The 27,870-nt window shown below is 37.3% G+C and overlaps 1 protein-coding gene across 8 annotated transcripts in view; it reads right to left on the bottom strand.

Moving 5' to 3' along the window:
- Positions 1 to 5,450: 5,450 nt before the first annotated feature.
- Positions 5,451 to 27,870, bottom strand: part of LOC149140852 (histone-lysine N-methyltransferase ATX5-like) — a 114,571-nt gene continuing 92,151 nt past the window's right edge. For all 8 annotated transcript variants that reach the window (XM_089446935.1, XM_089446929.1, XM_089446934.1 and 5 more), the window contains 7 exons: positions 26,920 to 27,006; positions 26,752 to 26,808; positions 26,527 to 26,616; positions 26,042 to 26,128; positions 6,367 to 6,441; positions 6,178 to 6,278; positions 5,451 to 6,074 (listed from right to left, as the gene is read on the bottom strand). In XM_089446935.1, coding sequence (XP_089303061.1) covers positions 5,993 to 6,074; positions 6,178 to 6,278; positions 6,367 to 6,441; positions 26,042 to 26,128; positions 26,527 to 26,616; positions 26,752 to 26,808; positions 26,920 to 27,006 — 579 coding nt within the window. In that variant the 3' untranslated portion in view covers positions 5,451 to 5,992. The remainder of the gene's footprint in view (positions 6,075 to 6,177; positions 6,279 to 6,366; positions 6,442 to 26,041; positions 26,129 to 26,526; positions 26,617 to 26,751; positions 26,809 to 26,919; positions 27,007 to 27,870) is intronic.

Genomic DNA, 27,870 nt, shown 5'->3' with positions numbered 1-27,870 from the left:
TCGAAGATAGTATGAAGAAGACGGCATGACATGAAGCAAGGCCAGATGTAGACTGATGGATCGCTTTCTGATGAAAGGAATGATGACATGACTAAGTGATGGATGATATGTGCCTTACAAAGAAGTCCCAAAAGATGAAGACTCCATAACAAAGAAGAAATACATGACATCGAAGGAAGGAGTTCTTCAAGCAATTGGTTCTCCCATCATCTCCACCTGAGGAGTTGTTGTAGGTCCCTAATTAAGAGGGAGCTTGGAAGCAAGTTTCTTACTTGGAAGAAACTTGGAAATTCCTAAGCCAAGAGGAAGCTTAGGTACATTCCTTCTGTAGAAATGAGTACATTCATTTACTGAAATAGATATGTCCTTCCTAATTAAGAGGGAGAGATAGACACATCATTATGGTCTTCACTTAGGAAGACAGAATGGAGGTCTGAGTAAACATCTGGCATTCGATGCTTTTTGAGGATGAGATAGGGCATCCAAGATAAGAGTAGTCGTAGAGGACCAATATTCTTTGAGGACTGGGAATCCAAGATAAGAATAGTCCTTGTGGAACACACCCTAAGAACCCAGGTGGGGTATGTTCCAAGAGAGACAACGATTAGGGTGTCTATAAATCATTAGTCTCGCCAACATTGAGCTCATATCTTGTGGAGAGATAGAGTTGCTAGTCAAGGCCTTGTTATGTGACAACGTTGGTTGATATGATGCTATACATATGGGTTACCAATCTAATTCTTCTTATGAGAAATTCTTCAGATTGAGAATGACCAAGTACCATTATGAATACCTCCCTAGTTAAGAGGGAGTGTTGAAAAATGTAACTAAGTTTGGGCTACATAATGACATGTGATTGTGATTTTTGTAAATGATGTAAAGAAGAAAATAAAATTATTATTGGGAATCCAAGATAAGAATAGTCCTTGTGGAACACACCCTAAGAAACCCAGGTGGGGTATGTTCCAAGAGAGACAACGATTAGGGTGTCTATAAATCATTAGTCTCGCCAACATTGAGCTCATATCTTGTGGAGAGATAGAGTTGCTAGTCAAGGCCTTGTTATGTGACAACGTTGGTTGATATGATGCTATACATATGGGTTACCAATCTAATTCTTCTTATGAGAAATTCTTCAGATTGAGAATGACCAAGTACCATTATGAATACCTCCCTAGTTAAGAGGGAGTGTTGAAAAATATAACTAAGTTTGGGCTACATAATGACATGTGATTGTGATTTTTGTAAATGATGTAAAGAAGAAAATAAAATTATTATTGGCTTCCTTCATGGGTTTCATGAGCAAGGGATTTTATTTTTAAATGGCTCCCATTGTGAGCCTTTAGGATTTCTCATTAAAAGTAAAAAAGAGTCAATGTCATGTGTGAAAAACCCTTCTTGGGCAGGTTACAAATATAAATGAGTCTATAGGATTGACAAGCAGCCCTCCAAGACAAGCACAAGTCTCTCCTCTTCAAGTTGGCCTCTAGACGAAGTGAAGAACTCATGTCGAACTCACCTTATGGAGACACACCTATTCACATTTACATGTCGACTTATTCATAGGACAACAACTATAAATATGTGTGGAGGGTCTTCGCATTTCTACAGTGAAAATTTCAGACATCTCTGAAATTTGGGTAAACAGTTCAATGACAAGTTAAGATCACAATTTAGATGTCAAAGAAGGAACTCAAATAGATGATGAAGGGACAACGAGGATCTTTTTAGGTAATCATAGAAACAGAAGTTCAGATTTATGAGTGAAGGTCTTGGTGCGACAACAAAGGAACATAGTTCGGATGAGGGTACATATATTACAGTTCTATGCTATGAAGAAGCCACAGTTTGGTGCTATAAAGGAGCTACAATTCAGTAATATATCACAGTGTTTCATTGTTGCTACAGTGATGACTTTTCAATGACATTACAATGATGTGGTTTGGTACCATCTCAAGTGTGTCTACAGTGCGTTGCCATCACAATATGCTCAGATAGGAGATGATATAGTGTTAAGAAGGTCGAAGTGGAAGAGGAGTCAAGAAGGTTCACTATCAAGAAAACTTGTGTCTTGCTCTTGGAGTGACAAATAGGTCAAGGGTCTTAGTCTTCGTCAATTGGAATCTCTATAAGAAAAATTTTGTGCATGTTTTCCTTTCAAAGAGTGAGAGGTTTTGGCCTTGGCTCATAGCCTACATTTTGTGTCTCTTGTCTATATTGTTTATGCATTGGTAGTTGTTTGATGAAGAAGAACACTAATAACCTAAGTAAGAAGAAGATCCCAATCTAAAGAAATAAAAATCACTCACAAGCAGTTACTAATTAAAGAGAAATCACCTAACTACTGATCCTCTAGATTTCTCAACACCTTGCACCATCATAATGGATGCATATAGTGAGCATGTATCCTCATGAATGCAACCAAAAAATTGCAATAGATAAATAAATAAAATGGAGAAATAAACACTTTTACTAAATTAAAATATTGTATTTTGAATTTCCCCTTGCACCATCATAATGGAGGCATGTCATGAGCATGTATCCATACAACCATATGGCATAGGTAAATGGATGGCATAGCATGTGGTTGAATTTTGAATTTCCCCTTTGAGCATGGATCCATATAACCATATGGCATAGATAAATGGATAGCATGGCATGGCATGTGGTCTTTACTACAAGCATTGTAGTCTCGTGGATTGGGATAAGGTTGTCCAGCATCAATGACAAGGCCATTTAGATGTGATAAGATGAACATAAAATGCCCATTGTGAAACATCAACACCCATTTACTAGTTGTTATCAATGAGGTGTCTTGTTTGCCACATAACCCATTCTTTATCTCCTTGCTTGTCTTGTCTGCCACATAACCCATTTTTTATTAATCCTTAAAGATAAAGAGAGCCTAATCCATGCAACTAATTAACAATGCCCAAGTATTACAACTCCAAAGGGGAACTATTAAAATATTTGTGAATGTGGAGTTCTTAATAGTAAGACAATGATCATATTGTTTCAATAAAGATTAGTTGGTTGATGACTTCGCAAAATTTTATCAATGGGGAGCCAGGCTTCTCCAGTACAAAACCGTGTGGATAAACCACAGTTATAAAATATGCCAAAGCATGAACACTTTTTTTTGGAAATAAATCAGTTTTTATCCTCTATAATAGATCAACATGATCCTTAGATCTTTATTACTAATTTAACCTCGGCCACAAATATTAGCCGAGTCAGGGACTAATTATATATTAATTTTGCCGAGATTATTATCAAAGAGCTTAGTTTAATTTATAGCCAAAATGGCTTTTTGCTTTACATTTTTTCTAGTTAATTTTAATCAAAATCTGGTAAAGATTTTTAAAAACTTGAGTTAAGTTGTTTAAACTGTAGAATTATCGTGACCCATGGGTTTTTCAAGACTGAATCGATTTATGTATTCAAAAATACATTTTAAACAGCAAAAAATCACAATCTTTCTTTCTTGACTGCATTTTAAATAACAAAAAATCACAATCTTCCTTAAAATTATTTTGCCAGTCCCTGTAAGAAAATCTATTTCGTCTATAAATTAGACTCTGCCTTATCAAACTTGCTTCCTCCCCATTCACCCTCACCATACATAGCGATATGTTCAATAAGCCTGCCCATTGCCCTCGCCCTCCATTTTATATGGAGTTAAAATTGATGTTCGTAAACTTTCTCGATCAAGTTAAAGTGAAAGGCTGGACTTACGGGGATTCTCAATCAAAGAAAGCAAAATCTTAAACTTACGGGGATTTTCAATCCAGGAAAGTGAAAGCTTAAACTTTCTGGGATAGTCAATCAGGCACAGTGAATGTTTAGACTTAAGGGATCCTATCTGGTTAATGGATAAACAAAAGAATGCTACAGCAAGCAGATGCTATAAGATTTTCAGTTACCCTCGTCTTTTTTAATTCCTCTTTGAACACTTGCATATGGAGGCTTCTTTACAGATAGGAATTCCGGAGTAGGGGAGACTAAGGTCCAGTCTCCAACTCGATTGCCGTAATGAATTTCATTCGTTCCCTATGTCAGGTCCTTAATTTCAACATACCAACACAACCCTTTGCTTCCCTACTCGGTGAGGAGGGAGAGCTAATTGAAGGAAAAGGAGAATGCCAGAATATAATAAATAATTAGTTACAGTCGACTTGTATATGCAGGCTCTTTTACAGAGAACTGGAGTTTCCTGAGTAGGGAAGACTCAGTCTCAGTCTCCAAGTAGAGTTTTGTAATGAACTTCATTAATTGCCCATGCCAGGTCCTTAATTTTAACATATCAGCACGACCTTTGCCTTCCCGAGCCAATAGAAGGAAACTGAGATCGCCTGAATATAATAAATAATTAGCTACACCCAACAATGTAACCTGATCTATAAATGCCCTCTATTCGCTAATTTTGTTTATTGCATTATATGATCCTCAAAATATATTACCTGTGCAGTCCCAGTGCTGTATTTATTAACATACAATTATGTGACTGTTTGTTGATTAATATTTTTGAGAATCAAGTGAGAAAAATATCTCTGTACATATATCACTTATGGCCAGTACGAGACTCGAAATCCATGCAATCTTCGTGAATCATTTCATAAAATGATATTCGCTCTCTCCTTCACATACCATTTATATCAAGTCCCAGACCTGCAAAGCGTTGCATTAAGTGAAAATGTATGCCCTGCAATCAATCTAGTCTCTATAAGATAGAATTACCTTGGTAATGCCATACCTAATATATGTTGCATTTTATTATGTTTTGTTTTTTTCTAATTTTTAAAGAGCTGAGGGTTGTATTATCCTTTCTGCACAATATGATGTAGTTACAGAAGGGGTTACTGGACTTCTGAAAGCATGGAAAAATGATTAGCTTGTCCCAATAGTCCATAATCCAGAACTTGCAGCACAGTTAGCTTAATTGCAATACAAACTATGGAACAGATGATCATCCCTTTTAACTCCCAGCTTCAAAGCCTGTTCGATTCATTAGCTATTTCACCATAGAAGAGAGGGAAGTAGGGGGTACCACCCACAGCCAATTAGATAGGCCGAAAGGAACAAGTTCTTAAGCACATATACTGACCCGAGCAAGCAAGTGCTTTGAAAGCTGAGGTTATCGAGATACTAATGAAAACAACCGCTTTCATTGTTTTCTTTCCACCTCAGTAGAAATTCAACCGTGTTAGAAGGTTATTACCGAACTGAGCAGGGCATGAATGAGTAAGACTGGGTGGAGCAGCAGGTTGGTCCATAGCCTGCATTACAATTAACTTAATCGTACTTCATGCTATGGATTGTGGATTACCGGGGCAAGCCAATCACAAAATAAATAAAGAAATTAGATCTCCTCGCCAATACTCTCAATAATTGAAAACAATAAAAACCAGTCATTAGAAATTGCCCATTGATTTTGAATGATTGGAATGATATTGACAACAGCTGGAGAAATTAATAGGAATAAAATCAGTAAATAAAATGAAGTTGTTTACAAACCCGCTTCCAATATATAGATCTAAGAACAACATTAGATTCTCATGCCGATTTGGTTATAAACTATAAACTCTCAAGATGCGAGCTTGGCTTTCGAATTGGGAGAATAAGCCAAAAGAACAAAAATATGATATACAAAGGCATAAAATGCCGAAATGTGTCGGTGATGTTCAGAAAGAATGGGGAGCTCTTGCGGTCAAATGGAGCGGTCTCAATGAAGTAGAGAAAACACTTGAAACCTCTCAACAATTGAAAACCCATGCTCTGAGTATAACTGAGGTGAATGAATGCTTCTCTTAGCATGCGTACATCAACTTGAAGGAACTGTGCATGTTTCCTGTCATTGCTATAATCCAAGCTTTCTTGGCTTGAAACTTTATTAGAATAAATAAGATAAATACATGCAGAGAGAAAACAAGCAACGCAGAGGACAACTCTCTCCCAGTAAACAGTGTGAAATTCATCACACCATTGCCTGACTCTAGTTCATAAATTTACGACATGTAGCTGCTCCACAATGGCATGGAACCTTACGTTCCTCTGGATCAAACTGGTAATCATATCTGCATAATCAAATAAGATTGTAAATGTAAAGCACAAAATAAAAAATTGTGTAGCAGACAACACAAGCTGAAAAGCAAGTGCATATATAACTGTAAAACTTACGTCAACTCTTCATCAGCTTTGACATCTTTCTTAGCAATCAGTGCAATTCGACTCTCAACACCATCAACAACCATTATCCTCGCATAACAATTAGGTGCACACTGCCACAGGGATTGCATGATGAGCTGTGTTTATGTCATTATAATTTGCATTAAAAGCTCCAAGATATGCAACAATAAATAGACTTACTGAATGATTGATCAGACGCGCCATATTCCCCTTCTCAGTTGCATCAATGACAATTTCTTCACTGATTTTGAAAAGCTGCAATTGGGCAAGTGGATCCATGTTAAGCCATGTAAAGTTGAAAAAACCAGCATAATATGCAACAGCATTTACTCTGTTACAATGCTTTACGACAGCTATAGTGATTCCTGATGCTTCTAAGGTTTGTAATCTGGAAGTAACCACAAAATCCTGCCGTAGCCTAACATAAACCCCTGTTAAAGCTCACAAACTTTTCAAACAAGATGTCTCCTAAAGTTGCATTGACACTGGCCCATAACTATGCAACTACTGTTTAGATGGAACTTAAAAAACTCCGTAAGGCGTCAAAGAACTTTTTAAGGGAAAACTGTGGTTGCTTTCACTTTATAGCACCAACGATTCTAGAGAAAAGTCTTTTTTCTCCTAATCGAATACCAATTTCTACTAATGAAAACCAACTTTTATAAAAGACCTGTAAGAGTAAAAAAATCCAGCAAAGCACAAACCAATATAGTAAACAACTTCAGCTGAATATTCTGTATATTTTCATTGAAGTTAGTGAAGCACAAATTAATATAATTAACAACATATAGCTAAAAGTTCTGCCATTTTCATTAAAAACTTCATCAACATTACAGAGTTCCAGATGTACCCACAACACGCCAGACCAGAGGAACAGATTCTTCTTTTATGTAAAAATAAGTTTATAACTTAGGCATAATATACTCCACCAGTCATTAAACGGCAAAGTATCTATGAGAAGTATGCTAGCTCCTCCTAAGTGGACAGTCATGACTGGTCTTAGTTTCATCTTCACGGTGCTTGGTTTAATGGATTACTAACTACACCCTGGTGGGTGGTAGCTCCTTGCCTTGATGGAGATGCTTACGTCCTAGGTTGGTATTCAGACATCATGTGGGTGGATCTATCAGGACACGTGGCTTAAAAGAACACATGTTTTGTTAGCCTCGTGAAGGTAACTGTACTATGTAAGGGTGTAAGCACCCATTTTGTTATTGTCTTAGTGCACCTATTTTTTATTCGCTGCATGGACCATTTCTCTTATGTATGTGCACCTCTTTGGCCATGGCCATCATTATTCATGAGAGTCTCAAAATTCACAAAGATTTTGTGCTCCACAAGGAAACATTTCACATTCTCCAATGCAAGGAAAGAGATCTATTGCACTATCCTAGGTAAGCCAAGTCATCTCCAAGAGAAAGCACCCCAGACTCATTCTTCAAAGTTCTTTTTCAAGCATAATTCATAATCAAAAGGGGCTTAATTCTCTTGGGGCAATTGTGAGGGTTAAAAGTAACAACATGGCACTTCTTATGAGCAAAGCAAGGGTCACATCAAGTGAAGAACATTCCTGTGTGTTAGAAAATCAAAAAGGCAGAAAGATTTCCTTTAACTTGATTAGCCTCTCTTTTATCATTTTGTCATCAAGCAACTATCAAAACAAAATATGAAGATCAACACAATAGAGATGTAGAATGTAGGCTCTCAGCCAGGGCTAAAACCCTTCTTCGAGGGGAAAACCCAAAAATTCTCTTCTCTTAGAACCAAAACAAATGAGATAATCAAGACCTTTGACCAGACCAAAAGGCCTCCTCCAGCCCACCAAGTCAGCCTCCCAAGATGATTAGCCAAACACCAAAAGTCAACTTAAGTGAAACTGCTTCAACCCTGCAATAACCTTAGATTTTGGCCCTTACTACAGACCTGCAACTCCGGCCCTCTTTCTGCAACCCAGAAACTCGCACGAGTGAGTTGGAGACAAGAAAAAATGAACTTTTTGACTTCACTAGGGTTTCTTCTTCCTCTTCTAAGTATTTTTCTCTTCTTTCTTCCTCCTGCAACTGCAGATTGAACTTGCTTGATTGGATGTCCAAATGAGGTCGAGTATCTGCTTATTTATAGTGGTTTTGTGTGGCCGAATTCCATTAATGAGGCTGACTTGACTAGAGGGCAGGCCGGCTTGGTCGAGGAGGCATAATGACACTTTAGACTCAAATAAATTTCTTTCTTGACATTCAAAACCCAAGAAAGGTCTATTACATAATGACAAGGACAATGATACGTGACACAAACCCTAGAAGCCTTCAATTGAGGCTTTTGACCTAGAAACAAATGGAACAAAGCATGAAACCCATGCTTATAAGTTATAAGTAATTTTCTTTCATAGTAAATTTTCTTTTTCTTTTCTTTTGACACATATATTACAGCATGATTCAAGTACAATTATGAAGACCGATACTAGTTACATTTCTCAACACTGTGGACCAAGATCTAAGGGACAAGTAAGAAAATTAAGCATTAAATTAGAATGGCGGGCAAAATTTGGACCAAATGAAGGAGTTGTCCACCTTTATGTAGCCATTGAAGGTCATAAATTCTATTCCGAGCAAAAATTGACCTACTTGAGGGAGTCAGTGGGCCTCTTTTGGCTTCCTAATTCCCCTCCAAGTCAATTCAAGCCTATTCTCAAGGGAATGTCGCACCTCCAAGGAAAGTTAGCCTCCCTTTGCAAAGCAAGTCAAGCCTCCTAGTGGGATGTCACAACCTCTTTTGGAGGGTTTTAAGCAATGTAAAGTCATTTTTTTTGTAATTACTTAGTCTCCAAGGATATTGTGGATGACAAGTCAATGCTTTTTTAAGTTTCTTAGAAGTTTTCCAAGAAAGAAACGGTTTTGATGGGGTCTTCTTATTTATGGCCAAACTCCATGTGGGTCTTCTTATTTATGGCAGCTGATATTTTTCTTGGATTCCTCTCGTCGAGAGGTGTAGGATTAATCTAAAAATCATCCGATTCTGACATGTATTCATGGAGATATGAATTTATTTGTGTTATGTGACAATTCGTCAAGGTCGGCCAGCAACCAAATTACCCCCACTTGTCCTCCACACTCTATTATAAATAGAAGAGGTCTTCAAGTCATTTTGACACACTCACACTCTTGTGATCTCTCTCTTCATTCTGTTTTGGGTTTTGATGAAAGAGAGATCTAGAGGGAGTGCCCTAGTCTAATACGCTGCCCTAATGAAGATCAAATCACAGCCATGGAAGTAAAGGCTATACGCTGCCCTAAAGGAGATGCCCTAGCCCTTAACACAGTCATGGAAGAAGACCCTAACGCTGTCATGAAGGAGAGGCTTTAACGCAGTGAAGGAGGCTTCCATATCGTAGCAAGGAAAGGCCTAAACGTTGGTCTAATAGAGAAGCCCTATACGATGTTCTAAAGGAGACACCTAGCCGCAAAGGAAGAAGATACCTAGCTGCAAAGGAAGAAGATTCCTAGCCGCTGTAATAGGGAGCTTTTATATGCAGCAAGAGGAGACCTGTCTACGCAGCAAGGAGATGTCTTAATCTGCAATCTATGGGACCTTCCATCCGCTGTCAAGGGAAGCTCTAAAAGAGCCCTTGCCGCAGGTCTGAAAGTCACCTAAACTATACGTTGTCTGAGGAGATTTGGCCGCAGTCAAAGAGGTTTTATATGCAGCAAGAAAAGGCACTCACACGCAGCAAAGGGGAGGCTTCTATACGTAGCATTTGAGGGTGCCCTAAGCCGCAGTAAGGAGGCCTAGAAGAGGCCCTAATCACAGACTAGAAGGTGACCTAATTCGCTGTCACAATCTGCCCTAGTCACAGTCAAACAGGAAGGCTACTATCTGCAGATAAGAAGAATATATCAAGGCCTGAAAGGACAGCGTGGAATTTGTGGCAGTGTGGTAAAAGAAGTATGGTGACAGCATTGTGTTAGAAGGTTGTTCCAATGTTGGTAAATCACAATGCTGATAGCAAACTCAAGCCCTTGTAAATATTGTTTCATTGACATTTTTTATTGTTGCTTAACTTGCTGCTGGGCTAGGCCATAGGCCATGGCCAGCAGCTAAGGTTGTTGTATCAGTATTGACAGCATGGCAGAGGTGGTGTCCCACCTTGATACATTGTAGTCTTAGAAGGCCTACATTGTTGTCTGAGTAAAAGATGAGTTGATGAGTTGATGAAACAGTGACTGCTAGTACTGCAGGAGGACAACACTCTGATTGGATGCAGCATGGTTGGATGCAGCATGATGATGGATGCAGCATGGTGTTGGATGCAACATGGTGATGGAATCACCTTGGACTACCCTATAACACATACCTAACAACGAGTATAAACCCTACCTTGGATTAGAAGGATTAAAATACTACCATAGTTCCTTGATTGAAACTATAAAAGCCATGGCCTAAACCACCATGCACCACAAAACCACTAAAGGAAAAAACCATGTGTTGAAAACCGCCAAAAATAGATGGCAAAAGTTGCCCAGTTTTTTTCTCAAGGGTGCTTCCTCACAAACCCCTCGAGCGTGGGGGATTTTTCCCCCATGCGACCTTGTCCCCCCGGCAAATAGGTAGGGTTTCCACTCCCTTGTGACTACCCTATAGTTGTTAGGTAAATGGATTGGCGATATATATATATATATATGGTATTGTAATATTATAAAGAAGAATATACTGAAAAATATTTCTGGTTTTCTTGGTTTGGGTTTCCAGAGTAATATCTCTATGTTTATGTGTGTGTTTGTCATTGCATCTTTAATGTTTTATAAAAAAGTAGTTTGCGACAATGAATTGTACAGGGTTAAAACCTATTGTTGGTGTCAAAGTAGTTTTGGCTTCAAGGAGACACCTTTGTGGCTAAGAGGTTTTTCTCAGGCCCGTGGTAGACCTTGTTACAATGTAAGATCTATAGAATCAATTCTTGTGGTGAAAGGAAACAGCAAGTAGCTCAAAAAATAGCGATGAAGAAATTCATTGGGTAGAGTTTTGAGGTGTGGAAGTTTAAAATGGAAGATTTGTTTGTGGAGAAAGATTAGTGGATTGTTGTGGATCCGGGTACTGTACTAATATGGATGTGCACAAAAAATTGGACCAAGTTGGATCAAAAGGCAAAGAGAACAATACAATTGTCTCTTAGATTCAGTGTTATTGAATGTTTCAAGAGTAGTTATAATGAAGGAATTGTGGAACAAGTTAGGGACTTTGTATCAGTCTAAGTCCCTAGTGAACAAATTGTTCCTCCAAAAAAAGTTGTATAACTTGAGGATGAAAGATGTAGAGTCGGTGATAGAGCATCTAAAAGCCTTCTAGATTATTATATGTTGATATTAAGATTTCATATGAAGATAAGTGTATTTGTTTGTGGTGTTCTTTCCCAAACTCATGGGATAGTTGGTTGCTTACTACTTTAAGTTTGGACAATACAATCTCATCCTTGTTATCAATGGAGAGGAAACGAAAATATATGGAAAGTTAGAACACAAATGCCTTGTTTGTAAAAGGACATTCCCTAATAGAAATGAAAATAAGTCCTCAAGTGGGAGATCTAAATCTCCAGAAAAATTCGCAAAGCCCTGTTGGAGATGCAAGAAAGATGGGATTACAAGAAAGATTGCAAATCCAACAACTGTTGGGAAAGGGAAGGGATTTGATGATTTTCCTTCCACATAAGGAAAATCCTCCTCGGATGGAAGAGGGGATATGTACTTGGCTTCTTCAAATACACATGTAGATCATGAGCAATGGTTGGTTGGATCAGGTGCATCCTTTTATATGACTCTTCACAGGGAATGGTTTTGTGAGTATGAAAGATATGATGGTGGTGATGTTTTCCTAGGAGATGAGTTGATAGCCAAAATTATAGGACAAGAAAAAGTCAACTTGAAGCTCATGGGTGGAAGGATTAGAACACTCCTTGGTGTTTCGCACAACCCAAAATTGGCCACAAATTTTATTTTTTGTAAGCAAGATGTAATGTCGTACCTAATTCTATTATCTTACATTCTTATTAGCCTACCTGCTGAGTGATTGAATTTTTGGAGTCAACAGACTCGATGAATAATGGTTATACAGATATCTTTTATTAAGAAATTCCAAGATGATTACAAATGTGGGAGTCCCCTCGCTTAAATACTGCCTTGGGTGCCTCTTGACTAATTATTTGATGTTTATAGACTTGATTAATTTTTACACACATTTTTTGTGCTTGATTCCAATAAGTATTATTAGTAAACGTATGAAGTATGCATAAGGTAGCTACATACCCACACCTCGCACAAATACACTAGTATTCTGAAGCTTAAAAGTTTAGATGATAAAATAAATGGTTAAGCTTGATTAATGGCTAATCTTGATCATGTTTAATTAACCTTTAAAATTTGGCTTATAATTATTAAAGTTATATTTGTATATACTTATTAATATCAAATTATTAGATACTTGTGAATCTGTAATTTTATTGATATGACTTGATATTAATATTTTATTATTAGTTATTATTTCATTTCCTGATGTTTGAGTTGTCTCTTCAAATTTATTTATGGATAAGATATAGAAAGGAAAGTTAAGGTCATTAAATTAAAAGTATGGGGGGTATTCATGGCCTTAATGGTAGGTGGTTGAGATGGATGAGTGGGGGAGACATAAAAGGGAAGGAGGATGAGAGGAGAGAGTGAATTTTGGTATTTATTTTTTTGGCCATTGGAGGAAGGAATGGGAAGGGAAAGGAAGAAAGGAGAACTGAGAAGATTGGTTTTGGTTGTGAGCTCGATTTTGGTTGTGGCTGGAAAGTACTAGGCCTTTTTCTTTGGACACACTACGATGGTTGCTATTGGATTTGGGCTCGAAAGGGCTAGGGAAGTTGTGGAGTTTCCCTGGGCTAGGAAGTCGAATAGACATTCCTAGTTGGCAGGGTGGAAAATTTAGCCGGGAAGCCCTAGCAAGAGCACCCCAACCAAGCCACTAGATCAGGTATTCTTTTGTTTGTTGTTTTATTTATGGAAATTGCTACAAATCAAATTCTTTACATGTTTAAGATGTCGTATTTCAAATTTTATTTATATGTTGTTGTCAAATAGTTGTTTTGTTATAAACATGTTATTTTCCTCGTTGTGAAATTAGACAATAAATTTAGTTTTAGTTAGAGGACCTTAGGTTGCGTCCTCGCATGTCGTATGTTAGCCAAGTTCAAAATCTAGACCCTAAACTCACCAGAACTCTTTTGTAGACATTGAGACATGCAAAGATATATGCCCTCTAAAATGATTGTTCTTATGGTATTCTTTTATGAGGATTTTGCAAAACATTGTGTATCTCAAGGGTTTTAAATATTAATACCTATGGGAGCTAGTATATATCTATTGGAATCAATCAAAACTCGCAAGCTTAAGATACTGAAATTAGTAGGACAGAAACCTGGCCTACTTCATGTCACTGAGACGTAGGGTTTGAATCAAAGATTCTTGGTTGTTGAAAAGACAAATAATATGTTCAAACCAGGTAACATTGCAGGGGATCTTGAGGATCTTGAGGTCTCCTTTCTACTCATACCCATATTCTTGCGTAGACTTTTGCAGAAGCTCGGCGAAAATGGGGTCATTGAGAAAGATAACATTTATAGCAAATATTTTGAGCTTCTTCATGCCCACAGACAAGCAGGTATCCTTTGGGGACATCGGTATAACAACAATCCTGGGATCGCCCCCTGCCTTTGTCTTTTTAGCTTCATGAGCACAACAACAACTATACTTGTCCTTGCACTTTTTCTCCATCAACAACGACCTTTGCTACTGAAGGTATCTCGATCTATAAGTAGTTGGATCTATCACTCTCTATAGCTTTCAGATTAGCTAACACACTCTGCAACAAGCCCTAAAATCCCCACAAATTGTTGTAGCACAACTGATGAGATTCCTAAAGAACAAAACAAAATGAGCTCAGGAAAGTAATTCAATCTTTAGACCTTATGCGGAAGTGACATAATTAGAACTGATATCAACAAAAGCTCCAAGGGGTGTGAGAGGTTTTGGACAAGGAAACAAACAACAGTGGCAAATAACTAAAACTAGGGCTTATTCACCCCTTATTCTAAAGGGGCATTTTAACAAACAAAGAAATGATAATACCCATGCAGCCTACATGGGCCAAAGACGAAGCACAAGGAAAAATTATTAATAATTTTGCAACATGTTTGAAAAAGTGTTTGAAAGAGTTATAGCCTCATGGAATGCCATACTATTGCTTATCTTCATAAAGAAGTTGCAGAGGAAGCATTATAGATCTTTCTTTAAATGCAGCTGACAAATGTCAATGCCAATGTGGTCAACATGGTCAATGTGCTCCATATATGTGTTGACTTAGGTGCTCTGCAAAGAGTTGGAGGATGTAAAACAAGGTTGTTCAACCATGTTAAGTGTTTTTTCGGCATGTAGCCATTCAGGATCTGTATACCAAGCTCAAAAGATTACATGGTTGTATAATTAGAAGAGAGAGAATTGACCTGCGTTTGACATTTTCGTTATCATATCCACAATAGATTCTCATACAAAAATTCATAGAGAGGAAAAGGGCCAACATAATCAAAATATGTTAAGGAGGGAAGCAAAATAATCTTCCATGTATTCCCAGAAGCTCAAGGGAGTTGCGGGAGGATTTAGTATGACCATTTTTTGCAAATCCATTGTTGTGATGCCTAGATAAGTTTAAGCATGATGGATCCTATTCTGTGTGCCAAGGACAAAGACTCTCCCCCATTATACAAATTAGCAGTTGGGATTATGCACCTTTGCAACTCTCGAGTTTAAAGAGGCTTCAATTTCCCCCACGAGGGACATTTGCTTTTAATTTCTCACTATCATCGGGCCCCCGGTCCTTCCTCTTGTGATTGATTCTTCAAAACAGATATTTAGTGTGCCCTGGATATTTATTTTTGAGGTATACTACCCATCAATCAGCCCATCCTATGTCATAGCAACGAAGTCCAAGGTGTTGGCTATAAGTTTCATACAAAAATCTTGTTGGTCTGATTTCTTTTCAAATAAGGGATACTTGGAAACATATACTTGTGTATGAAAAAATACTTTGTTGGTTACAAGCCTAGAATAATGCATCATTCATTTGATGTAATACATTTAGTTGTGTTGGTTAATGAAGTTATCTCCACAGTGAAATCTCCAGAAATTATTGAATGTTGGAAGCACACACAAGGTTGCATGACAAGTGTTTGATGAAAGAAAATGGGTCAGGTATATGAAGGAATCGAGTCCATGATAAGTGAAGTTTGAACATTGAAAGGCCACCTAGCAAAGGAGGAATATTCCCATCCATCCAATCATACAAGGAAAGTGTTCAAACTTTTATGAGCCTCAGTGATTTCATTCAACTTACGAGGGCCAAAAATATCTCCAGTTCCTTGGTTCCAATGATAGATAATAGATTGGAGTCTCTTGGTTAAGGGGTCGCTATAAGAGATTCTATAAATGAATAAGGTTGTGTTCTTTTTCTCTTCATTCCCATAGTAGAATCTTGTTGCACAGTAGTAAATGTTGTATCAGCTTCTTTTGCTAGCATAGATGAAAAATTCAATAGGTACATCCAAGAAGAAACAAACAAATTTTGTTGAAGCTCAACTTGGAGAGTTGTGGGTTCCACTCCAGCGCTTGAGTGAAGTAAGGAGAAATTTTCAAACCACTTTGAAGCATAAACTAACTCGATTTTTTCACTCATAGTAACTTTGCTAATATACAGGGTCAGCCTCATGATCTTCTAAAGAATGGTTTGGACAAAATTCCTTCTTTCCAAGGAAACAATGCAATCATGTCAAAGCTCATATCAAAGCCTTTTCAACTTTCTTGTGGAAACATGCCAATAAAGCAGCTTACAATCACGAAGATGTCAAGATGAGGTTCTTTGTCATTTCCTTCGAAAAAGATGCATTAGACTGGTTCTTAGACAAGCCTAACAATTCCTTTGACTCTCTATAAGCCATCTTCACTACCTTCAAAGATAAATATGGGGACAAGAGAGAAGGAAGATATTTACTCAAAAGATGAAGTTCTTTTTCATTTCCTTCGAAAAAGATGCATTAGACTGGTTCTTAGACAAGCCTAACAATTACTTTGACTCTCTGCAAGCCATCTTCACTACCTTCAAAGATAAATATGGGGATAAGAGAGAAGGAAGATATTTACTCAAAGCCATCAGTGATATCAAGAAAAGGGAAAATGAGACCATTGATGAATTTAATAAGTTTAATGGTATTATTAAAGACATGCATCAAGATTATAAGCCCACTGATAAATCTTTATTGGAATACTATCTAGATGCATTTAGTGTTGATACTTCTTATGAGTTGAGACGCGCTGAGCTAAACGATTTGAAAGTTGCTCAAACCTTCGCCGAAGAATTGGAAAAAGATAAGAAAGCATCTAGAAAGTCTGAGATTCCTGGTTTTGAAAGAGGTCCAACTCGGTCTTGTGAGCCTAAAGTAAAAGAAGTCAAAGAGGTTGACCATGACCCTATTAAAGAATTGACTCAGTTAATCAAGGATATGAAAATTGAACATGCTAGGGAGATGCATGCAAGCTAGGTTGATTCAAATGGAAAGATCACAAGCTCAGAATATTCAGCCTAGAAATAATAATAATAGGGGTAATAACAATGCATGGCAAAAGAAGAATTGTCCAAATGAGCAGAGACTGTCAAATCCTCTAGAGCCTAAAAATGTGGTTGATCAACCTGTGTTGTTTTGTCGTCCTTGTGAAATCTTCCATGAAGAAATTTTTTGCGCTTTTGCCAGAAGAATCTTAGATGAAAGTCAAGTGGGAATCAATATGTTCAATTAGCATTCCCCCTCACCTACTGGGGATGATGACATGGAGACGATTCCTTCATCCTTCACCATCAACAATTTTAGTGATGAAAAGGATCCCATTACAGAATTATATGGAGAAAGGCCATCTTAGGAGTAAATCCTAGAAATTGCCAGAAGTAAGGGATATACTTATCGCAAGAAAGATAAACAGAAGAGTAAGGAACAGATTGCTTCTAAAACATATCAATCAGGTTTGAAAATTGATTGGGTCACATGGATAAGTAATGCAAAGATTTTTGTCCCTGTTCTTGAGCTTTTGAAGATTCCATCCCAAAGAGCAACATTTCTAAAGGCAATAGGTATATCTCAACAGGATAAGGTTGATGTGCACCATAAGGATGAGGAAATCAAGCTAAAGAACCTAAACTGTTATACAACAAATAAATATCATCATCCTTCTTCTTGACTTTGATGGTTAATGATCGTCTGTTGGACAATTGGATGTCGGATTTCGGAGCTTCAATCAACGTCATGACTAAGAAGGTCATGGAGCAACTAAATTTAAGAATATCAAGGCCTTATCATAATATTTTCTCCATCGATTAAAAGAAAATCGAAGTCCTTGGTGTAATCAAAGACTTACAGGTCTTCTTGGCAGCATTCCCATACAGGATAATCACCATGGACATTGTTGTTACAGATATTCCTGATGTATGGGGAATGCTCTTATCTAAAAAGTTTGCAACGAGTCTCGGAGGATGCATTCAGTTAGACTTATCTTATGCCACTATTCCTGCAGTTGAGGGTGGTATGGTCAGATTGTACAAAGAAGTTGAAACAAGACATCATGTTGAAGATCTCGGGAGGCCCAACAATACAGAGGTTGAAGGGCATCCTACAAAATATAATGCAATTTTGACAGATTTCTTTAAGCCTGTGGAAGAGATTTGATGAGACTATGCAATACAACATTGAGGACCTTCATCAACCTAAGAGAACCAACATTCAACAAGGAACATCAAAAAAGCAACCAATAGATCCACTTGTGAGCAAACAGCTTCACCGGATAGAACCACAAGGATGACATCTGATGCAGTTTTCTTGTGGGCAATCCCTTGCAAGAACAAAGGCACTTGGGTGGTTAGAACTACACGAGAGGTATTGTTAATGAGGCCTTAGACTCCCCTTGGACTTATCTCTAAAGCTTGCGTATGAGGCTAGCTTCAAAAGAATTGAGGAGGATTCATCTAGACTAGGCATATAATTAAAATCTACCAAGAGCTTGCATCTCACATAGATTTAGGACCTGCACTTCATTTATGATAGATGTTACATATTGCAGCAATTGTTCATCTGGTAACTTGGAAATTAATTCATATTGTGTGAATAAATAATTTTAAAGGCGATGTTCTCTAACTTATAATTCTAAGGAATCTAATCAAATCTTGCTTGATAATCATACTTGTCGTTTAAATATCAACCAAATTGCTAGGCGATTCAGTTGTGTCTCCTTAACTTGGTTCCCAACAAGTTGTTCATCATCTCATCCATAGGGACTACCCCCCTTAGTCTGCATTTAGGATAAACTTAAACGAAGAGGGCAGAGATCAGAATGGCAACTCCTACCATGAGCATTGTCACATTCTTGTGTACAATTTGAGTGACAACAATTTCAATATCTAGAGGCACGTCAAGAGGTGTAGAATCATCTAGCAGTTGCTCAAGGCCCAACACTCATCTCTGGAGGGGTAATGTTGGGGCCACAAAGTCAAATCTACTCTCAGAACAAGGAAAAATACCCTCTGGAAAGTGTTGGAATGTAGTCAAGTCATCCTTCAAGGAATCTTTACTGCATGTGTGATACGACCTAAACAAACCTCTCAAAATCAAGTGAGAGCAACATAATTCGGGACACAGAGCCATTAAAGCATCATAGTGGACCATATCTGATGTTAAGGGCACAAAAGTACTTCACACAAAACCTACCTTCAAATTTCTAACTAGCTCAAGATCTGTAAACAAGCTATCTCACTTATGTTATGGATGATTAGGTCAACAACCCTCTTAGGTGTTTCTATCTGCCAAGGGGAGTGACAAGTCCTAGATAGACCCATTAATTCATAGGTGTATGTGTTAAGGTGGTCATGGAGTGTCAAAAACTCAATGTTCCACCACGTTTCCGGGATGGGGAGGGGGTGTAGAAATAGGGAGGCGCACAGGGCGGACATGTAGGAGCGCCCCCAAATTTTAGGGAACTTCAATGGGGACAGGAGGACGTCTCTCTCTCTCTCTCTCTCTCTCTCTCTCTCGCTCGCTCGCTCGCTCGCTCGCTCTATATATATATATATATATATATATATATATATATGGGGGGGGTGTAGAAATAGGGAGGCGCACAGGGCGGACATGTAGGAGCGCCCCCAAATTTTAGGGAACTTCAATGGGGACAGGAGGACGTCTCTCTCTCTCTCTCTCTCTCTCTCTCGCTCGCTCGCTCGCTCTATATATATATATATATATATATATATATATATATCAAATTCAATAATGAAATACATTTATTCATACATCATAATTGATTCAATGAAATAGAAATAGTAAAATAATGTATACATTAATTAAAATTCATCACACATTATTCTGAAATACAATCAGTACTAATCAAAATAGTAGATATTAAAGTCTAAAGACTGGAATAGTAAATTGAAATTACTCAAACTCAAAAATAGTAAAAAGTAATAGGGTCAAAGACTTGGTCTAAGGTCATCAATATCTAGAGTTAAAACTAAAAATGAACAATGGACAATGAACCAATCTTATCAGAACCAGACCAGTGATTAAACTGATCGATCCCGAAACTAAGAGCTGGAAAAAAAACCACACTGAAAAACAGTTGACCAAAAAATTCATAATATTCAAATTTTGTAAAAGAAAATGTAAATATTCATGTGCATCCATATGAATCCAAACCATTATACAAAAATATGTAAAGTTTCTCATATATAGCAAGGGTGCATATAACCAAACTAGCACCAAATGTGATCCATATTTGAACCTATTAACCACTCAAATTGCACTTGAAGATTTGTCAAAGACACCATGGTCAAAGTACACTCAAAAGCATTCCATCATCATCAAATCATGTCAGAATGCCAAAATTCTAGAACTCCAGAATTCATTACAGTTCATCAGTTTTGTATTTCAAATTCTGCAGCCCTACGAGGATGATGTAAAAATTATTCTAGTATGTTGAAATTGAGTCATGTAGAAGGACTAGGTAGTAGCTTAGGACTATACTACCAAGTGAGTTCACTCTAGGGATTTTTTTCCTTAGCTCATTATTTGTGGTTTTCAACACTTTAATTGGTTAAGTTTTTCTCCCAGATATTACCCCAAAGCTAGAGAGTGGCTTGATGGTAAAATCTTAAGTGAGTGTTGGTGTCTAGAGTTGATGTATATTACCATACTAGATCATCTCTAAAGTTTCACAGGATTTGGTTGTGTCTAAGTGTCAGTTTTTAGTTATTAAAAATTTCTCATTGGTTGGGATTTTTAATAATTATTTGATGTAATAATTGTTGTCTATAGAAGTTGTAGGGGGTATGAGTAATCAAAATTAGACCTCTACACCTCAACTTTCTATCTAGATACACTTTGAGGATGGAAAAATATGTATTTATCCCTCAAACCCCAATTTTTATAATTTTTGGCAAAAAATGGCAAATAGTTAGCCAAAAACTAGCCATAAGATAAAATAAGAAAAATAAAAATTTCTCTCCAAGTGAAAATGATAAAAAATGAGATAGAAATTCCCAAATATTAAAATCAAGTCAAAAAATGGTGGGAATTCCATTTACAAAGAAAAGATGGCCTAAAGAAAAATTTGATGGTCTAGAAAAGAAGCTCATGTCCCAGCAAATCGAATCTTTTAAGAGGATGGTCCATGATGGTTGAATTGACTGAGAGATTTTCGAGGAAAAAGATGGAAAAAAAATTAAATGGTCCAAAACCACTCTAGGACTTTTCCCCCTCAAGATTTGCGAAGCTTCATCAAGTGTCACAATTTATTTGGATTGGATCTAGCCGTTTGCTTCTTGGATCTAGACGTTTCACTTGGAGTGCGCTCCTCCTCTCATTTTCTCTATAAATTGAGGCTCTCACTCCTCACTTGTAACATCAATTGTAATAGAGCTCTTAGATATTGAAGCTCTGTTGTACTAGAATTTTTTTAATAATAAAGAAAGTCTTTGGGGTTAATGCTTTGCGGTGTTATTCTTCTACATCTATGGTAATATTTTTCTGATTAATTTTTTCTTAATGCTCTATTGGTGCTAATTAAATTGTTATTTCCATTTGCTGTGATTTGGATCTATTGATGTACAGTTATGTTGCAATAAATTTGGATTAGAGAAACACTAGAGATCTAGAAGCACTAGTGGGTTTTCGGTTGAACCCCTAGTCTTCTTTTTCATTGTGCTATCTAATCCCTTATGGATCTAACAATATCTTGTGAAAGTGTGTAGACATTTATTTTCTGAATCAAATCTTGAGCATTTGGGGAAGTTTTATGTTGAACCAACCAACTCTTAAGGAATAGAAGTGGAAGAACCTGCATAGATCATTCTCAGTGGCTTATCATACGAATTATTTTAAAGGAGTTTCATTGCCATTGGTTGTAAATCTTATCATAAATTTTTCAGAACTATTTATTTATGCAATCTATTTGTTAGATCTAGCTATTTTAGAGCTTATTTCTTGCTACCAAAGAGCGGAGGTATCCTCACACTCTTTGGGCTAGTAAATTTGTAAAATTTTGTATATATTCTAAACCCTTTTATACAAATCATTTTTACCTTGTATATATTTGGATCTCCTCTCTATTTTTGCGCAATCTGAAGGAAGATCAAGGATTTGGCTTGGAAATTTTTCATAAATTTTTTCTTGCAAGTGGAAGCTTGAGTATCAAAAGGACAAATATATATTTTTTAAGTCAAAGCCTCACTTGTTCGTTGATCAAGCCATTATCCTCCCCTCTCCAATGCCTGCGTAGATCCTAGACGACTACAACTTTTAAGGGTTATTTCAAGATAGATTTTGAAGAGAGCCACCATTTGAAGCTTGTGAATTAAGATCGAAATTTTTGGGAAGTCGTCCTCAATTTTTGAAACCTTCACTCTCAGTCGCAGGCATAGGAGAGTTTTCTCCATTCTCCTTGTGCATCTAAGCTCAAGTGAATAGTTTTGGAAGAGAAAGCGGAAATTTTTTGGAGGGTTATCAAATTCCTTCGGAGGAATTCCTATTGAAAATTTTCATCATAAAATTTTGTAAACAAATTTTATGTCTTGAGGAAGGGTATTAGCTCATTAAAGCTCAATTTTTTGTAAACCCTCCTCTAGATCTAGTCCATCTCTTCTCTCTACGAGGGTTTCAAATTGTAATAATAATCAAAGAAAATTTTTCTTTGAGGGAGCTTGGGGTTTCTTCCCCTTGGTATCCCACCTCCTCATTTCGAAGGAGGACCTCTTTGATGATGGTGACTAACTTGTTAGCTTAGATTAGTTTTCTTTCTCTTTTCGTCATTTAGTTGCATTAGCATTGCTAGATCTAATCTCATTTTGCAAGTAGTTTTTAAATCACTCTTCAATCACTTCACTTACCTTGCTTTTATTTTAATTAAGTACTTTCATTGGCTATTAGATCTAATTGGCATCTCCAATGAAGTAGCTTTATTTTCTTGATCTCATCGCCATTTGCTTCTTGATCTAATTCACTTTGCTTCATTGCATAAGCCAATCTCATATTGATGTCATAACTTGTGCTCAAAGTATTAATTGCCTATTCCCCACTTATAAATTATTGTTTTCAAGCAAAATTCAGGGGGCACGCCCAACCTTTTTTGAGGGGGGATACCCACAAGCACCCATTTTGGGGAAGCATTTCCCCCTTTGTCTCCCCAAGTTTCCCCATACTTTACGAATTTAGCATTACCATTAATTACGTAACATTAGTAGGGGCCTAGGGTTGAATATTAGGCTTCCCCACTTATAAATTATTGTTTTCAAACAAAATTCAGGGGCACACCCAATATTTTTTGAGGGGGGGCGCCCACAAGCACCCCTTTTGGGGAAGCGTTTCCCCCTGTGTCTCCCCAAGTTTCCCCAAAAGGGGGATGTGGGGAAAAGTTTCCCCAGGTGACCCCCCCCCCTCCATCCCAGGTGCGTGGGAAATGTGGAGAGTGGGCACCCGAACCTAGGGGGCGTGTCTTAGTGGAACACTGGAAAAGCTTCAAGGAAGATGCCACATCGATGAGACCAATTAATGGAGGCCCAACATCCTAAGTGTAATGATGTAATGAGGGAGAAATCATGAAGGCATGAGTTGCCCCTTTCCTTGGCCTGCTTTTTCCACCCGTCTAGTGTGTCTTTTGCTATAATGATTTATCATTTTTTGTGCATAGCTTAGGATACCAAGCTTGCTTTGTGATTTTCCATACCCCTTAAGGATGCAGTGGTTTCTCATTCATCGGGGTTGGGGCATGCAAGAGTTCTTTTATTTAGATGAAGTATTAAATTCTTGAGGAACTAGGTGATGGACAATGAAGGGGATAAAGCTCCTGCTAGGCTTTTTCCCATGTGCTAAATAAGGTCCCAGTTGTTTTTTTTCATTTTACATCTTTCTATTGTGCCTTTATATGCTTTTATTTTTCTTTCAGTTGCATCAACGTCTGGGGCAAGTTTTTGGGCCCTAACCAGAGTTGCAAGAACCGTCCCTCACCTTGCCCCCTCGTTTAGTAGGCAAATTTGTGTCCAGACTCCAGAATGGATCCGCGGGGGTCCTCGGGCAAAACTATAGGTTCTTGGACTTTCAAAATTGTGACAATTCTGAATCGCACTTCAACAGGGTAGAATCGCAGTTCCGGCATGATTTTGCAAGCAAGAACCACGGTTCCACCACTGTTCCAGAAACCACTCATGGTTTCATGGGGCATTTTCTTCTTTTTCAGAATTTTTGAACTACTATATGAGGAACCATGCTTCTTGTACACTCCTAAGGTGCTCCCTTGATACTCCCTAGACACTTCCTACATTCTCCCTAATGGTAATGTTAAATTCTTAAAGTAAAAGTGGGATAAAGGAGAATGCCACTTTTACTTAAATTTTTAACATTACCATGAAATGACTCAGGATGTTTGAGAGTGGTTCCAACCTCATCAAACTTCATATGGAGAAAATGTAATTTCGTATTCCATTCAAAAATCAACAGACTTAACGGTTTTCAAGATTTTAGGATCAATGGGATTGTGCTATTTTGGTAAATTATATCATGTATGAGGATATGTTATTGGCATTTAATCAAGAGCACCAACCCCTATATGTACCCCAGTGTTGGTGGTGTTGATCGTTGAACTCCTTTGTCATGGCCTTAACAAAAATGTACACTTCACTCAAGTCAAAGTCATTGATCAGGCATGTTAATCTTTTTCTACCCTATTATAAGACTTGGATTAGGTAGTTTCATCAAAATTGGGCAATGTTGACTAATATCCCTAGAGAACCGAAGTAGAGGCAAAGGCTAGACAAGAGGACAAGAATCTAGAATCTAGATGGTTGATGCTCGAATAAATTAATCATCAATGTACTATGGATGCCACTTTTATCTTGATTTCTGTACAATTAACAATATGCATGCTTTGATATATTTTGCAACTAATTTGGCACTTAGGATGTTTTTTGGAATATAAATGCAATGATATATATAACACTTTTGGGACGCTTCGCTTCTGAGGATTTTTGGAAAATGACACTTCCGACATTTCCCTTCCAAACAACATCCCCACTTTGTGCAACCTTGGCACTGGCCCAAGGATGTGGATATAGTGTGCCAATCCCAATAACCAATGACAATCAACCCAAATGATGGAGATGAATAACAAGGATGGAAACTGGTAAGAATGGATTACCATGGATACACTATATCAATCAGTGCCCCCTATTAGTGCCTCTCCTAAATCCTAAGGCCTTAGAGGAGGTCCCACTAGACTAGTATCACAGGATAACCTCCTAGGTGAAGAGTGGGAACAAGGATACAATTAGGAGCAATCAAGCATCCAATTTTCCTCGTGATTCATTTTAATATGCCCTTAACATTAAATGAAAGTGCATGATTGCTAAAATGGTTAGAGTAACTATCGATAGATGACCAACTTCCTTCAAGAAAAATGTTACATGGGCAAGAACATTGAGCAATAGGTGAACTGTAGCATAATGCTATCTGAAAACCATTATAGTGCTCCTGGCTAGCTGGCTGTCAAATGAGGAGAAAAAAATTTCTCCTATGCGTTACCTATTTTTTCTGTGTAACAAGGACAACACTACTAAATGAGTTCCATTGCTTTCATCTTCAATTTTGTTTGTTCAATTGACCTTTTGTTACTACACATTACCTCCACAATTTGAGTATTTTTTAAATAAAGTTGCATACTTGGATGGTACTCTTTCAAAAAACAAGAAAGACAAGTTTCACACCAAAATTCATGGGAATAAAAGGAAATAATGTATTTTCAGTGCTAGCGATCTCAAAATTTAAATACGTCTAGCAAACAAATGAACCTTAGCATCCAAATTACTGGTGTGTAGCTACAAAGATATTAGAGTAGTATGAGTTGATGTGTTTCTTTGTATGTATGTATGTATGCTAGTGTTCCCACAAACCTGGATCGCTATTGTCAAGCATTACAGAACTGCTTACCTGGTTTGTCATACCCCTTTCTTTTCAGACCATTTTACAATAGTTTGGAATCTAGATTTTTATGATCACAGAAAGCTTCCATCCAACCTCCCTCCTGATATTGTTATTTACCCCTAAAAAGCCCATAAACATAAAGCAATACTCTTTCGATACTTGAATAAATCAATACATCCTTTTGAAAAGAAAAGCCAACAAAACAAATTGACAAACAAGCTGCCCAATTAAACAAACTAAAAAGTAAACAAATAAATAGGCCAAGTAACTCACGTAGCAATCTTTTCCTTGTGAACGATAATGAATCTCCCTTAAATCTGCAACACTTCTTCTTACTTGTTCACCACGATATTCTAATACCTGGTCAAGAAATAATCATGATCAAGGCATTAGAACTGCTTCTTAAATTTTCAAAAAGTAAAATCTAGACAGTGAATATTTTATGAATCCATTAGAGCAACTAGTGGTTAGTATATTTTTTATATTTTGGCTTCAGTGAAATATCCAAAGATTTTATTCTTCAAAAAATAGCTGAAAGATATTCTCTACAGAAATTTTCTTCTTGTTAAATGCAAACATAAAACTAGCAAAGCTTCTAAATATAAGGCACATCGGAAGAGTTCTTAGATTCTTTTACCTACTTCTTTACATTGTCCTCAAGTGCATATATATAAACAAATTCCTAAAGATAAATCCTTCATGTAACTAAAAATATAATACTAGTACAAAAATATGCACACATTCACAGAAATGCATACCATTTCTCCTTCCCGAATGTGCCTCCGAGCAAAGAGACCCCATCCATGTATGCCCGACTTCCCAAAACAAACTCTCTTTTTCTCAGTTTCCTGTAGCATAAGTATGGACTCTAGTACTATGTTAAGGTACAAATAAATGGAAGAGCCATGCGAACATCCACATAAGATAAATAAGCATGGAAACTAATTTTAAACACAGAAAAAGAAAAACTTCGTAAAATAGACCTGGCTGTAAGTAAGGCGTTCTTTGGATGATGAAAACTCTCCTGGGTCTGCTTCTTGCTGTTGGACATCAAGTGAACATGTCTCAAGAAAATAAGGACTCTACATAGTGCAATCTCATAGGTATCTATTTAACCAAGAAATCAATATAACATTTGGACTGAAACTTACATTTAAACAATTAAGAGCTTCTATGATTTCTCTAGGATGTGAGCAATATCCCATAGATCGGTAAGCAATGGCCTTTCCAGCAGATTTCTGTTACACAACAAAAACATGTAGAAAGAAGAAACAAAACTGAAGTTATGGATTACATAACTAACAGAGTGAAATGAAAATATTGAATAGTACTACATGCTAAAGATATAAAGCCCATCATTTTAGTTGGGAACTGTATTTTCTATATTTAGTAGGAGGATCAGGTTTTGGAGTTTTTGACAGATTTGAAGGCGTAATCCATTTTGAGTTGGCAAATTTTTGGTGGAGGATGACACTCACCCTTCGCTGTCCACTTTTGGACAGATTTTGTTTACAAATGTATAAATGTGGATTCCAAATTGTAAATGTATGAGGATTTTATCTAGTATTGAATATGCTATTGCAACAGATTGCATTTGGAAGATTTATGGATTAATGCCATGTGTGGCATATTGTTAGTTTTTTGAACCTTCGTCCATACACTTCATGCATATTTGTTCATTGGACGGGACATATCACATATCTTGCCACATCACAAGATCGAGAGTTGGAACACTTTGCATTCTTGGCATACATTTGGTTGCACATTGCCACATCACATGGACTTTGGTGCTTGTTGGTAGCTTGCTTGAGGAGAGGAGCTTCCTTTGACTACTTCCATACTCATTTGTTGAGTGATTAATCTATTGATAGATTATTTTCCACTCCGTTGCGTTCACATAGGATATAGCACATGCATTAAGTGGAACACCCATTAACTGAGGGGTTCCAAGATGGTTTAGCACATGTTTTGAGGAGCGCTCCACTTGTGTTGCACATCTTTTTAAGAATGCTCAACCTTTGTCCTATGGTGTTGAGGTAGTGTGATGGATTTGGCACATGGATTCAAGGTGCCGCACATGGGCTTTCTTTTGGCTTATTTTA

This window comes from Pinus tabuliformis, chromosome X (assembly GCF_031772625.1).
Source record: "Pinus tabuliformis cultivar Carrire ecotype Pingquan chromosome X, CPIR1, whole genome shotgun sequence".
NCBI classification, from domain to species: Eukaryota; Viridiplantae; Streptophyta; class Pinopsida; order Pinales; family Pinaceae; genus Pinus; species Pinus tabuliformis.
The sequence above is the reverse complement of the archived record's forward strand: the minus strand, read 5'-3'. Positions and strand labels throughout refer to the sequence as shown.